The sequence below is a fragment of the Protopterus annectens genome, chromosome 13.part0 (assembly GCF_019279795.1).
Source record: "Protopterus annectens isolate FY-2018-M chromosome 13.part0, PAN1.0, whole genome shotgun sequence".
NCBI classification, from domain to species: Eukaryota; Metazoa; Chordata; order Ceratodontiformes; family Protopteridae; genus Protopterus; species Protopterus annectens.
Genome location: NC_056747.1, coordinates 1,240,638,671 through 1,240,653,442, shown reverse-complemented (window position 1 = coordinate 1,240,653,442; position 14,772 = coordinate 1,240,638,671). Strand labels below are relative to the sequence as shown.

General features: G+C 36.3%; 1 protein-coding gene across 2 annotated transcripts in view; it reads left to right on the top strand.

Annotated features, from left to right (window-relative positions):
* The first annotated feature begins 5,886 nt into the window (after positions 1-5,886).
* Positions 5,887-14,772, top strand: part of RUNDC3A (RUN domain containing 3A) — a 356,931-nt gene continuing 348,045 nt past the window's right edge. Inside the window, exon 1 of one of the 2 annotated variants that reach the window (XM_044055254.1) lies at positions 5,887-7,347. In XM_044055254.1, the coding sequence (XP_043911189.1) occupies positions 7,241-7,347 (107 nt within the window). In that variant the 5' untranslated portion in view covers positions 5,887-7,240. Of the gene's footprint in view, positions 7,348-7,914; positions 8,157-14,772 lie in introns of those variants that run through there. The other variant, XM_044055257.1, reaches the window with a different exon arrangement.

Below are 14,772 nucleotides of genomic sequence, written 5' to 3'. Positions count from 1 at the left end.
CACAGTATAGAATAGTTTGTCAGAACTCAGTCAGCAGTGAGATCATGGAATACAGGGGGTGCATGGGTGTGGGAGAGACATTTCCTCACATGAGGATAGAGAGGGAGATTGGCCCCCAGAAAAAAAAACACTTATTTATTATTTTGCACTTTCTTCAGTCAGTCCTTTTCAATTATTTGGGATCAAAACATGAACTGAACAAACTACACTTCATTGAATTACCACACCCTGCATGTGTATATACATGAGGGGGGTGGAGCAACAAGTTGAAATTCATTACTGTGACCATTTTCTCTTTCACTTTCTGCACAATCTAATATCACAGGGATACACTGAAAGTGTCCATCTTGTTTGAGGGTTAGTGGCAGGCTATATGTAAATGCACAGGGTAGTTAGTTACGTGTAGGAATAATGCTGAGTGTTGGTACTCATCCACAAGAGTGAAAATGTTTTGGAACAGTTTTCATTAATACATGGAATGACATGATAGGGGTAGAAATCTAAAAGCCTTTTTGGAATAATGATAGTGTAATTTAAAATTGACGGAATAGGAGTGGGAACAAATGCTTGGTGTCAGAATTTTAGATGATATACTTTTAAGGAGTCAAGAATTTACATGAGTATGAACCAATGGCTGAAACAGGCAGAAGAAAGCTTTTTAGGATTTTTATCTTTAATTTCAAAACATGTAGTTCCTAGTAATTTACTGTATTTACTTCAATAATTGTATGTAGCCATGTGATTCAAGGGTACTTTGACCTAGGTCTTCACATGAAAATCAACAAAGTATTGCCATGTTCTCACTGATTATTTTCTTATAATATTTTTCCAGCTGTTATAGCAGTTGCTGTGGTCATGTTATTTCAATGGAATTATTTCTGAATGCATCATAGTGCATATGCAAGCTGTATACCTACAGACATGGACTATGATTGACATGGATGACCAAATATACTTCAGGCAAGCCTTGAAACAACTGGTACTGTTAGTAAATTTGCTGTGCGCTGGAAAGCATAATAGTTAGCTACTTCTGTTACCACATCTGCACCACAATTAAATGTAAATGAATGCATTTTGCATTGTTTTCACACTTGCTGTCACAGCAGCCTCCAATGGTCTACTTTCCAGACCACTAGTGGTCACTTTTCCAAAGCTCCTTTGTTGATCTACTTTTCAGAGCTCACCTAGCATCTAACTTTCTTGAATATGCCCTCCCTTCTGCAAATGCTTCAATCTGCCATTGAATAGCAGTATATCCATATAAATAAATGTGCTTTATGATTAATCTCAACCTTCAACAAAAATAGCAAAAGGCAGTTAATGTTCATTATTCCAGTGCAGTAAAATGTGTTCTTTGCTGTAATGTACAAGAAATGTGTTAGAAATATACTGATGGTGTGCATGCATAGAATACGGAGCATGCAACCTTGTACCTTGATAAGTGCTGCAAATCAGAAAAATAAAATTACAAACTTGGATAGTACCTGTTATTCTTTGTCACAATCTGTCAGCAAAAATTCTAAATAACTAAGTAAATTGTATTTTTACTTTATTCTGTATATGTCACACATTGCCTCCACTGAGTTTTTTTTAAATATGGCATTTGTATTAAAAGAACAATATATATCAATTAAAAAAGTTAAGAAATAAAAATGTATCATCATCATCTTCTTTCAGCTGTTCCCATTAGGGGTCGCCACAACGGATCATCTATTTCCATTTCTTCCTGTCCTCTGCATCTTGCTCTGTCACACCAACCACCTGCATGTCCTCTCTCACCACATCCATACACCTTATCTTAGGCCTTCCTCTTTTCCTGTTACCTGGTATCTTCATCCTTAGCATCTTTTTCCCAATATACTCAGCATCCCTCCTCAGCACATGTCCAAACCAACGTAATCTTGCTTCTCTGGCTTTGTCTCCAAACCTTCCAACCTGGACTGACCCTCTAATATACTTATTCCTAATCCTGCCCACCCTCATCACACCCAGTGCAAATCTTAACACCTTTAACTCTGCCACATCCAGCTCTAACCCCTGCCTTTTTGTCAGTGCCACTGTCTCCAACCCATATAACATAGCTGGTCCCACTACCCTCTTGTAGACCTTCCCTTTCACTCCTATTGGTACTCGTCTGTCACAAATCACTCCTGACACTCTTCTCCACCCACTCCATCCTGCCTGTACTCTCCTCTTCACCTCTCTTCCACACTCACCGTTACTCTGAACTATTGATCCTAAGTATTTAAACTCATCCACCTTTGCCACCTCTACTCCTTGTATCCTCACCATTCCTCTATCCTCCCTTTCATTCACACACATATATTCCATCTTTGTCTTTCTGACCTTCATTCCTCTTCTCTCTAGAGCATATCTCCATCTCTCCAGGGTCTCCTCCACTTGTTCCCTACTCTCACTACGGATCACAATGTCATCTGCAAACATCATAGTGATCTCATCTGTCAACCTGTTCATCACCATTGCAAATAAGAAAGGGCTCAGAGCTGATCCTTGATGTAACCCCACCTCCACCTTAAACGCATCCGTCACTCCCACTGCAGACCTCACCGCTGTCACACTACCCTCGTACATATTCTGTACCACTCTTACATACTTCTCTGACACTCCCGACTTCCTCATACAATACCACAACTCCTCTCTAGGCACATGAGTTCATGTTTCTTCGGAATATTTGTGATGTCTCCTTCAAGATCTCCCATGTCTATGCAATCTAGGATCAGGAACTTAAAACCTATGTGTCTTTTATGAAGAGAAAGGTGTTTGGCTAGTGCATTATTTTTACATCCAGAGCACACAGGTTTTAAGTTCCAGATCCTGGATCACATAGACATGGGTGATCTTGAAGAAAACATCCCGAATATTCTGGAGAAACATGAACTCATGTGGCAATTAAAGCTGAACTCTTTTAGGAAGCCTGGACTAAACTACTACTGTTCAATTAAAAGTGCACTGGAACTTACAAAATTGCCACATCATTTACATGACTAATTGTATTTTATTTTATTTTATTCTACAAATTGGTTTTAAATACCATTTTAAATCAGTTGAATTTAAGTGTATATTTTGTTTCCATCATCATGCATACATTTTTTCTTATTTTTATTTTTTTCTGGTTCTTTTTTCCACTTTATTCAAAATGATGTGTAATAACAATACTAACTAATTCTACAATTATATAGGTTTTTAGGGTTCTTGCACACAGACCTGAAGAAGTCTAGAAGGACGAAAGCGATCTTTGTTAACAACATGTTATGAAAACAGAAATTGATTTTTACATGCAAAATGTATATGTATATATTTATATATTTTTTTTTTCATTGCCAAATGAACTAAGGTTGATATATTTCCAGCCATGTAGTATATTGTCTTGGATAAAATCACAAACTTAATAATCTACTTAATAATTTGGTTAAATAAGAGGTACCACATCATTATACATTTTATTTAAAGTACATAAGGGTTATATATTATTATGACAGCTACTAGGTAGGGCAGGACCAGCTCGAATGTCACACTGATGGGGAAGGGATGTGAATTTAACATGTGTACCAATAACACTTTGTTTTACAACACAATAAACCACTCCCATGCCTGATAAAAAGTATACATATATATATATATATATATATATATATATATATATATATATATATATTTAGAAAGCGTGTGAGGAAATTATTACTCTATTTTTTGTTTTACTTGGATCGCTTGTTTGTGTACTTAATAAAGGATTTTCGACTGGAAACAGACTGCCTGCCTTGCTTGGATTACTTTTGAATACTTAGTAATGCTGTACAATTATATATTTTCTATTATTACTTTTTGTTTTGTTTTGACTTAAGACAAGTTTACATTCGCTACTTCTACTACTATTGTCTGATCTGATTAATATACAGTGATTAACTAGAAATATATGGAATGAAAATCTTCCACACAGAGAAGTTTCTTACACTGTAATGTGGTAAAGATACAATCACCAAGTGATTGGAAGAAGAAGCACTATTTGTAATCCTAGCTAGAATATCTGGCAGTCCCACAAACACAACGCTTCTATGCATAGACTTACTTTCCTTATTTGTAAATCTGTCCCTGTCCCTAAACTTTAAAATAGATATGTAGAGTAAAAGATATGACCAATCATGTTATGGGTGTCATGGATAAAATATTGCATTTCTGACGTCAGATCTAGTGTAGATCTATTGTGTTAATGTTTATGCATCAGTATGTTATAGACAAGAATGGTAGTTTGAATGTCTCAGTAGCAGAGGTAAGACTGCACTTGAAAACAATACTTGATTCATGGATTACCCATAATGCACTATGTAAGTAATTCCATTTAAATTTGTAAATGTTGTAGTAAATGCAAAAAGTGTAAATGTTTAGATATTCAGGACATGAAACCAAAGATGCATGCAAAAACTAAAGCTGTATGCATGTAGTAGTAGAAGGGAAAAAATGATTATCTCAAGAGTAGGAAAGGAATAAACTATTGATGAAGGAGATGAAAAAGGCAGCTAAACTAGAAAACTGTTAATGCTTAAGGCCTTAAGTATATTAGAACTAAAATTGTCATCCATGAGAACCTCTTACTTCTTTAAACTAATACATGGACTGGCAATGTGTCCTTACTGAAAAGGACAGAAATGGAACTATAGAAAAGGCTGACACCTTAGATTTACAAGCTCCTAGTAAGATTGTGTTTCTGGAACTAGTGTTACTTGTTTCACTTGAAGTTCCTGTCATGTTGGTATAGTTCAGAACCCATACAGAAATTATACAGAATCAGACTAGTGCTGTACTTCTGAAAAAAGTTGTTTGCACATTAGAAGAAAGAGATTATGGCCTTACCTTCGACAACTACATGGCCACAGTAGTGAGGAAATCCTTTTAAGTTGCACAACTTATATGTAAGGGTATGGTATCTATGTCCAAAGAGGTCATTATCCCACTGTACTCCACTTTTATCAAACCAGTCATAGAGTACAATCCTCCCTTTGCCATGTACCTGACCAGGCATATGCGGCAATTACAACAACCTCAGAGGTTTCTTACAAAAAGAATGCAAGGTGTAACAAACTTGCCTTATGCAGAGCAGTTTAAAGCCCTTTCCCTCTACTCAGTCTCCTATAGTTTGCTAAGGAATGATCTATGCCTGGCTTACAAGGCATCCACAAACCCTACACTTATGAATCTCCTACATATTCCTAAGTCAAATAGTACAAGAAATACAAGGCCCAAGGACCTGAATTTTGTCTGTGACATAAACAGAACATGCTGGAGAGACAGATATGTATCCCAGAGACCGCCCCTCCTATGGAACAGGCTTCCCATCATGTGAAGCTGAGTTTGTCTATTACCCAGTTTAAGAGCAAACTAGACCAGTGGATGGGGAATAGGAAATTTAGACCAATGTCTGTCTCTTAGTGTCCTATTTGGGTACAGGACATCATTATTCTTTTGGAAAAACTTGGCTAGGCTTAGAAAGTCCCGTGTGTTATTAGCCTAGTAATATTCTATGAATCTACAGACACCATGAAAGACAGAATTGGAAAAACTAAAACAGAATCGGTACAATATGATATAACAGTAGCCACAAATGTTTCTATATCCATTATCATTTAGAAGAAGATGATTAACAGATGCAGAAAAAACTGGATCACATGAGAATAGGAACTCCAATGAAAAAGACAATGAAAACAGTAAATATAGCATGCATTTATTTGATTATTTGTCTATTTTTCAATCATTCATTTATTTATTTATTTAAATGAGTGAGTATGACATAAAACAAGCCTAATTTCAGACATGATGCAGATTTTTTTTTTTTGTCCAGAAACACTTGCTGACCAAAAGCCACCACAATACTGTTTACTTTAGACTCACTGAAACATATATAGAAAGATGCTGGACAAATAAACTATTCAGTTCACTTACAGCAATAGGCAAAATGTGTTTAAGGTCGTGGTTGGGATGTTATTTAAAAGTGGAGTATATATATGCTTTCTCAAAAAAATGGTCAGATCAGACTAGCTGCCACAAAAAAAGTAATGCAGGCCGATGAAATGTGTTATCAAATGAGGATGTTACAAGTACTGTAACGCTATTTAAAAAGAGTGGAGATGAAAAGCAATATGTTATGAATGGTCATAAGGCAATCGCATGCTAACAGAGAAGGTAGGCAGCCTGCATGGACCTGTGGGGATTTTCTTCTGTCACTGTCTGTTATACATTAATGTACCTGTGTGTGTCTAAGGAATGATAAAATGTTCTAACCAAAGGGCACACTAAAAATAGCAGCAGCACTCAGGTGAAAACAAATGCATAAGACAAAAAGCAAAAAATATCTACAGAACTGCAAGCCATAATGATTAATATCTATTTCGGATTCATTACAACAAGCCGTTATAAGTCAGGAGCAATTGATATACCTGAACGGTACCCAAACATTAAACAGAGAGGACCTGACTAAACCTGCACACTTCCAACTGATTAGCTAAAACTGCAATACCAGAGTCATATCTGCGGGAGCACGAACGATAAATCTAAGAAATGTTATCTAGTTATTTCAAGCAAAACAGTCAAGAAAACTAGAGGATGTCGGATAATATAGAGTTCACAGTTACACAGCAATTTGTAAAAAGATCCTGATGTACGGCGACTTCTTTTGAAATATCTACTGGCCGAACCATTTAAGAACATTATGTCCATCCTGATGAAGCAATAATATTTGTTCTGACCCGTGCAAAACCTCCACTGTTATAACCGCCCACACGTCCATTTCTGTGCATTTGTTGTCACAGGTCGGTGGGAAAGAGCCATTCAGCCAATCAGCATTCAGCAAAGCGGGGGATGGGTGCAATGGAATGGCAAATGCTAGATTTGAAGACACTGCAAAAGGTATGATCTCACCGTCCGCGTCATTAGTGCCAAAGTCGGTGCCGGAAAGCTGGACTGCATCAGCACCACCAACAGCTCCAAAATTCAGCACCGAGGACAGCTCCCACCCTTTTACTTCTGGTCTCCGAGGAAATGGCTGTTCTAATGGGTTCTTCCAAACACCTGGTGACTCAGTGTTATTAGAAAAGTCCTGGTGACCGACAGCTGTAGTTGTTGGGCAGTTCATGGTAAAACTCTTGGATTTCCTGTGAATACAATCACATCAGGGAGGGGCCAAGCTGTAAATTTAGAGGTGCTACGGAACTGTTATCATCCTGGTTGAATGGAATCCAGTTGTATCCAGTCGGCGATGGCTCTGGGACATTCTTCCAAAAAGGCTTCCAGCAGAAACATCGCAGTTGAGCGCAAGAATCTCATTACTGTTTGCAGGTGAACCTTGAACTAGTCTTTTCATTCCATAGGCAAACTATTTTTAGTGTGGAGATAACCTACTGTTTCCTCTCCATGGGCCTTCCCTAATTTGCTGTGCGCTCTCTTTAGGTTTGAAAAACGAATCCATTCTGTGCTTGCACTTTTTATACTTCTAACATGCCTATACTAAGGTTAATGTGCCTTGGGAAAATATAATATAATTAAAGCGAGGCGTTGTAAGAGGGTCTAGGTAGAAATGGAATGCGGATACCGCAGGATTCAAGTGTGCTTGTAAACCTATATTCATTTTATCATAGTTTCCATAAAAGCTTTACTTGCTCAAAAGCGTGTTTAATACTTATTTAAAAATACGTTTTGTATTAAGAAAGGGTGTAAGGTTATTGACTATGGCGGGAGGTAGCTTTTTGCCAAGTACCCTATAAACCAGGAAGTGATGTTTCTGGCATGAACGACTTAGAAAGTCATCGGGTCATTGTCATGGCAACAACCTTTCCTAAAAAAGGAAGTACTGGATAGGGGGAAAGAGGAAATTGTTAATTCGCCTATTTTAACGACTTCCTGTAATAACTGATTGTTAAGTTACATGCTAAGATGGTACTGCCCCTTTTGGAAGGCAGTGCGGTACTGTCCAAAACAGTTGCCAAATATGTTTATCTAATTTGGGTGACTGACGCAGATCTCGGTGATCATCCATTCCAAAAAGCATATGTGATCACTGTCGTCCGTTCCTGGAATTCCATGTAGCGAACCACTGAAAGATGACTTATACGAAATATTTTATTTTATAGATGGTGCTAACACTGCATGTGAGTAATTTACTTGGATCCAGAGGCTGGGTAGGTTGTGAATTCAGGACTGAAAAACTTAGGATTTACGTGTTTTCAAATACTAATAAGAGTTACCATGATCAATTGCACTTGATCAATGAAAGATATCGGAATTTTTATAAAATTTGTACAGGTTTCACACACACTGCTACTATCAATGGTGCGTTTGTGTTATGTATGCACACACACACACATATATATATATATGTATATATATATATATACCAAATGTGTGTGTTAGGTATACATATGTATATATACACGTGTGTACATCTGTTTGTGTGTGTGTATATATATATATATATATATATATATATATATATATATATATATATATATATATGTATATATAGTGAGAGAGAGAAAATGTGTGTGTGTGTGTATGCATTTGCAATATATATATATATATATATATATATATATATATATATATATATATATATATACAATGTACAACACACACACATATTATTGTGTATAATAGATATGTGTGTGTATTTATATACAATTTATGTGTGTGTGTGTGTGTATATATATATATATATAGTATGTGTGTATATAGATACATGCAGTTCAAATCTCTCTGTGTAATTTATTAAATCACCTAACAGAGGATTTTTGCTCAGTGTCTCAATAACTAAAAACAAAACCATGTGCAGAACCTTCGCTCCCAATAAGATTAAACAGGGCATTAGTACTGTTAGCTACTTGAATATCATAAGCATATTCTGTAATCTGCTCTTTTAAAGTTCTGTAAGTTTACCCTATATATAACAATGTATATCTTGTACAATGGGCTAAATAAGATATCTGTATTACAATCAGCTCTATCCCTAAATATATACCTATGTACAGAAACTGATGTGTAAAGTAAAGTAAAGAAAGAAGGCTGACCAGTGAAACAATAAAGCCAAGAACAGCACCAGAACTTTGTCACAATTTATTGAAATATAAAAACTCAAGTACAACCACCACAAATGCTCCGCAGTACGTTTTCAGAAACCAGAGAGGCAAGCAGTGGAAATCTATCAGTGAAGGCCTCAGAGGGGTATAAAAGGTTCATGGAATGTGACAACCCACATCTGATGAAGTGTTTTACAAACGAAAATGTACTATGGAGCATTTATGGTGGATGTACAGGAGTTTTTATATTTCAATAAATCGTGACTTAAAGTTCTGGTGCTGTTCTTGGCTTTATTGTTTCGCTGGACAGGCTTCTTTCTTGGTTTTATTGGTTGGAGTTAAAGCTGCTCTGAATTGGTGTTTTGTGATATATAAAATAGTTGTTACTATCTATAAATGCACAAAAGTTACAGGTACCACAGGGGAAGTTCCAAATTCTTCACTAACAGGTCTAGGCACTTCGGTACCACTCAGATAACAAAGCATCCACTTTAAAGACTTCATATTCTTAAAGGTAAAAAAAAATGTGATACGTTCCCAACTCTGTCCTTAACCTTTCATCAGTAAGTAAGACTGGCCAGTGTTTCTTAAACACTTTAGCTTCTAGTTATCAAATTTATGTCTGGTATAATGTAAGGGGGACCATGACTTGGAAATTCTTTTAGTCTTTTCTTGTCGATCATGGACAAATAACAAATAGGGTCTGGCTCTACTATCCCTTTATTGTAAAACCTGAAAGAACCCTTAATCCACTTCATCCTATCTGTAATTCCTCTGTATAAAATTACGTTCAAGTAAATCTAAATCCTCTTTCACTTGAATTAAGTCTGGAAGATAACATACCTTGCCTCTTGTGTCTTTTGGCTTTTCCCAGTTAGGGGTCGCCACAGTGGAACTCTGGTCCGCTAATGATTGGCAGTTGATTTTTATGTACCAGCTTGCCAGGCCTGATGCACAACCTTCAACGAAGGTACGCCTATTCACGCATCTCTCAACGCAGAAGACGCTCCAGCTGAGAATTGAACCGGACAGTGTCTTACTGTGAGACGACAATGCTACCGCAGCACCACCACTGCAGGTACCTTGCCTCTTAACCACATTCCTAAAAACATGGTTGGGGTGTGTACTTCACCTATGTAACAAGGCATTCCTATAACAATCCTTTGCTTATGTAAAAAGGCATTCCTATAACAATCTTTCCTGAATAGGCCTGTTCCAAAAGACAAGTCTGGTGTCTGTGTAACTCTAACATGCAGCAAATCCATATTATCTTTAGAAGACTTAAAGGTAAACTTCAGAAACCAAGTTGTGGTGTGAAGAAAATATAAAAAATCATTCTCAGTGGCCGACCTCAACAGAAAAATATCACCAGCAAAATGATAATAAAACTGAATGTATTGAGAAAACCTACAACAAAGTTCTGTCATTGAGCTAGAACCATATTCACATGATTATTGGCACAAGAAGTTACACCATTTCTCTGACGGTAATAAGTTCATCAAATACAAAAATGTTATTCTCAAGGACTAATTCAATAAGCAGACAAATAAGGTCTATTTGTCTGATGTCATATGAACTATGTTGTCTGCCGTGGATGTGCAGTGGCTAGCATTGTTGCCTTACAGCAAGAGGTTCTCCAGTTCTCAGCTGGAGCTCCTTCTCTGCGGAGTCTGCATGTCCTCCCTGTGGTCGAGTGAGTTTTAAAGACATGCTGTGTGTGTGTGTGTGTGTGTGTGTGTGTGTGTGTGTGTGTGTGTGTGTGTGTGTGTGTGTGTGTGTGTGTTTGTGTGTGTGTATGTATATGTTTGTGCCTTCTGTAAAGGTTGTGCACCAGGCTGGCAATTCGACACCATAAAATACCACTGACAATCAATCTGCAGTCCAGTGATCTGCTGTGGTGACCCCTAACTGGGAAAAGCTGAAATATATTTCTTTTTTTAAACTATGTTCAACTAAGTAAGTCCTAACATGGTTTAAAGCCTCTCTATTGGGAATAACTGTAAAAACTATGTTCAACTAAGTAAGTCCTAACATGGTTTAAAGCCTCTCTATTGGGAATAACTGTAAAAAGTGAAGTGATATCTAGTAAAACCAATAAACAGTCTGCAGGAACAGTGCACTGGTTGGTAGAATAATATAGATCCTGTAGAAAATGCTTGGAATCTGTTAGAACAACATCAGACTTTTCCAATGTAGGTCTCATTGAGTTTTCTACTTAAATGGATAACTGTTCAATAAGCCATCATCTACATAAAGCAATAGGGAGAAAGGGAGGCTGCCTTGAATTTGTATGCACTTTACGAGGCCCATGGTGAATTGGGATTAAAGGAGAGAACACAGTCAAAGAAAGTGATAATTGAAACGTTATAACATGATGGAGTAGACAATCATGTTGTAGTCCTATGCCCTTGACTAACCATTGTATCAATATCAATAACATTAAGAACAGTGTATGTAGAAGAATCATTTCCCTGATGGATAAAAAATAAAACCTTTTGTCTAAAACAACTATAAAGCTGCCCTTATTAGCAAGTCTAATAACAATGCTGGTGTCCCATTGCGATTCTAGAAGAGCCTCCCTCTCTAACTGGGTAAGATTAGCAAATATATGAGTGTTCCTTTCACCATTCAAAATATCAAACAAATAATTCTCACTTAGCTAACTGAATGCTTCTAACAAGGGTAGTACAGGAGGTATAAACACACTAGGCTTCTTAATAACATCAACATTTCACATTCTCACCTGGAAACAAGTTTTAACATGACGCTTCTAATAAATAACTTTAGATCAACAACAGTATCAGCTAAATCAGCCCACTGGACTGGGATAAAAAGAGTCCTTTAAGAATGGAGAGGTCAGCATCAGTCAGCTGCTCCTGAGAAGTGTTACAAACTAAAGAGTAGCTGTTGTCTGTCCCATTTTGTTGATAGTTTGATGACTGTCTATGTCCACTGGAAACTTTATCTTCATCCACCCTCTGCTGCTCAATCTCTCTTGATACCCTGGCACAATCCCATTTGATGGCTAAGGGTAGCATGGAAAAAACTTGGTTGGATCAACTTACTTGCTAACTTCCGGTTGTCTTGAGGTGTATGGAATGTCTGCATGACCAACAGTGGGCACAGGGCACACAGTTGCTGATAGGAGCAGTCATGGAATCTTTGCTCCTGACAAATTCAACATGAGGATATGAGGATTCGCATTATTATGACTGGCACCTCTGCTAACAGTGGTCAGGGAGGACCTCAGGCATGAAAAAACATGTCCATTCTTAAAGTCACTAGAATCTCTCTCTGTTTTCTTCCTTTTCTGAGTAGCAACTTTTTGGTCATGAAAGTGCTAAAACTTATTTTTACCTTTCGCTGTGTGTTGGTTTATCACTTTTTTCGCTGCAGTTTGTAAATCCTTGCCTTGAATCTGCATGTACTCCTGATGCAGCTCTCACATGTAATTTTGTTCTAGGTCCTTTATGTTCCCATGCCTGACAACTTAAGGGACTCTCACATTTAATTTAAGTGGTGCTAAAAGATACTAACTGTAGGGGTTTTCTACTGTTTTTCTGGGTTTGGATGAAATGGTCCTGATTAGCAGTGTTCTTAGACTAAAACCAGTTTATGCACTCTGATAGGTTAGAATGAAATGTTCTTATTGTAATTTTTTTATCTGTCCAGTGTGATGTTTCTAATTCTGTATGGTATTTTTATGAGATTTGAGATTTAGGTGGGAAGATGTATGTGTGTGGATATATATATATATATATATATATATATATATATATATATATATATATATTTTTTTTTATATGTTTTGTATATTTTTAATTCTGTGTCTTTAAATGATTGGCAAGTTACTTGTTTCATTTGGATCACGTGATTCTAGAGATACTATATATTTTTTCCTTTTTGATGTAACATTCTGATGAAGTCCATTGTACCTTAATTTGTGATGTAATAAATTAGTGAGGAGGTTACCAGTTCCCGACTTCTTTTTTTTGTCTTTCAACTTGTTAAGTTCACAAAGTAGGCAAATGAGGGTTGAGGGATTCAAACCTTGTACTACAGGAATTAAGGTTCACATCCTTAACCCTCTGTGCCAACTGCTAGATAAATCCTTATCTTATTGTTCTTTTGCATGTTGAACACTTGCAGTGAACTTCTGTTTTCTTTCTGCTGACTATATACAAGGGAACCTAATTAAAAATTATGTAATGTAATAGCAATCTTCTGAGAATTTCATCTGACAAATGTCATTTCTACAAAACAGTATTGGGGGTAATATTGTCTGTTAGGTAAACTGCTGGGAAAATGGCACCTTACTGCAGTGAACAATGCATAAGTGCTGTTATATTCGAATATTAGCCTGATTGTTCTTCTTTCCTAGTACTAGTACTACTGTCACTGTGAATTGTATTGTTAAATAACATCCATTGTTGTACCAGTCATCATAAAGTACCATTTTCTCAAGTTCTTTCGTTCAGAAACCAATAAATATGTTGTTTTACCATGCAGCTATATTCATTATATTTACTAATTTGTATAGATGAGATATCTAAGCATTTGTGTTAAACAGACACTTCACTACCTATGTATTAATGTAAGGAACATTTAAACAAATTTAGATATCCGTGTAAAATGCAATAATTTTTAAACAAATTAAAATTCCCCAGAAGTCTTTAATCAGAAAATTATTCTACAGTGGAGCAATAATTTGGTGCAAAAATTTGTTGTATGTTTTTCTGCAGTAATAAAAACAGCCAGATCATCTAGTGAATTCTACTGATTTATAAATTTAATGGAAAATAATGCTCTTAATACTACAACCAAACTCAGTCTATGCAGCATGAACAGACAATACAAGTTAATCTTCCACTTTCTAACTCAAGACTTATGAGATTGTTACACTTTTATGACACACACTACTCAATTGTTCTTGATATATGCAGTCTTAATGGGACATAACATTCACAGACATAGTATGTTGTCCCACAGATGGGAGCTGAGCATCATGTTCTGTAATCAGTGTGTGAGGAATTCAGGGTGGCATCCAAAAGACTCATAAAATAGTGCTAATTCTATTATTCTAAAATAATTTCCTATTTCTGACTTGAGCAGCAAGTAGTCATTTGCAATGGCATCTGAGAAGCATTAGGCAGTATTTATTAATCTGAGGTGTACATAGTCAATAACTTTCTGTAGTTGCTGGACACGTCTGTGTCTGCTATTGTTTAAACATTGATTATTCTAGCTTTGCACGGCTAATGTATATTTGTTTGACTTGGAAAAACTTACCATGGTTACTTTTGTTGTGAAACAGTTGAAATGAATTTATTGTGACCATTATTAGTAAAAGCAGACATCTGAAGTATATTCAGTCAATAAACTGACTAATTGCTGGTTACATGGGCTGAATATGGGTGAAAATATCCATGCCGTATTTGACCAAATTGAAAGGTCATTATTTTGATTTTGAAGAATTAAAGGTCATTATTTTGATTTTGAAGAATTAATGCATATCTGTGAAAAACAAGTTGGAATGCTACTCTTGCCATTTGCTCAAGTTAAATGGTCTTTTTTCTGGTTTTGCATGACTTTTTGTGAGAATCGAGTTGATATACAGTCTGTGCAAAACAAAGTAAAAAAAAAATTACTATGGCCATTTACTTTTTGTCATAGTTAAATATCAGTGGCTGCA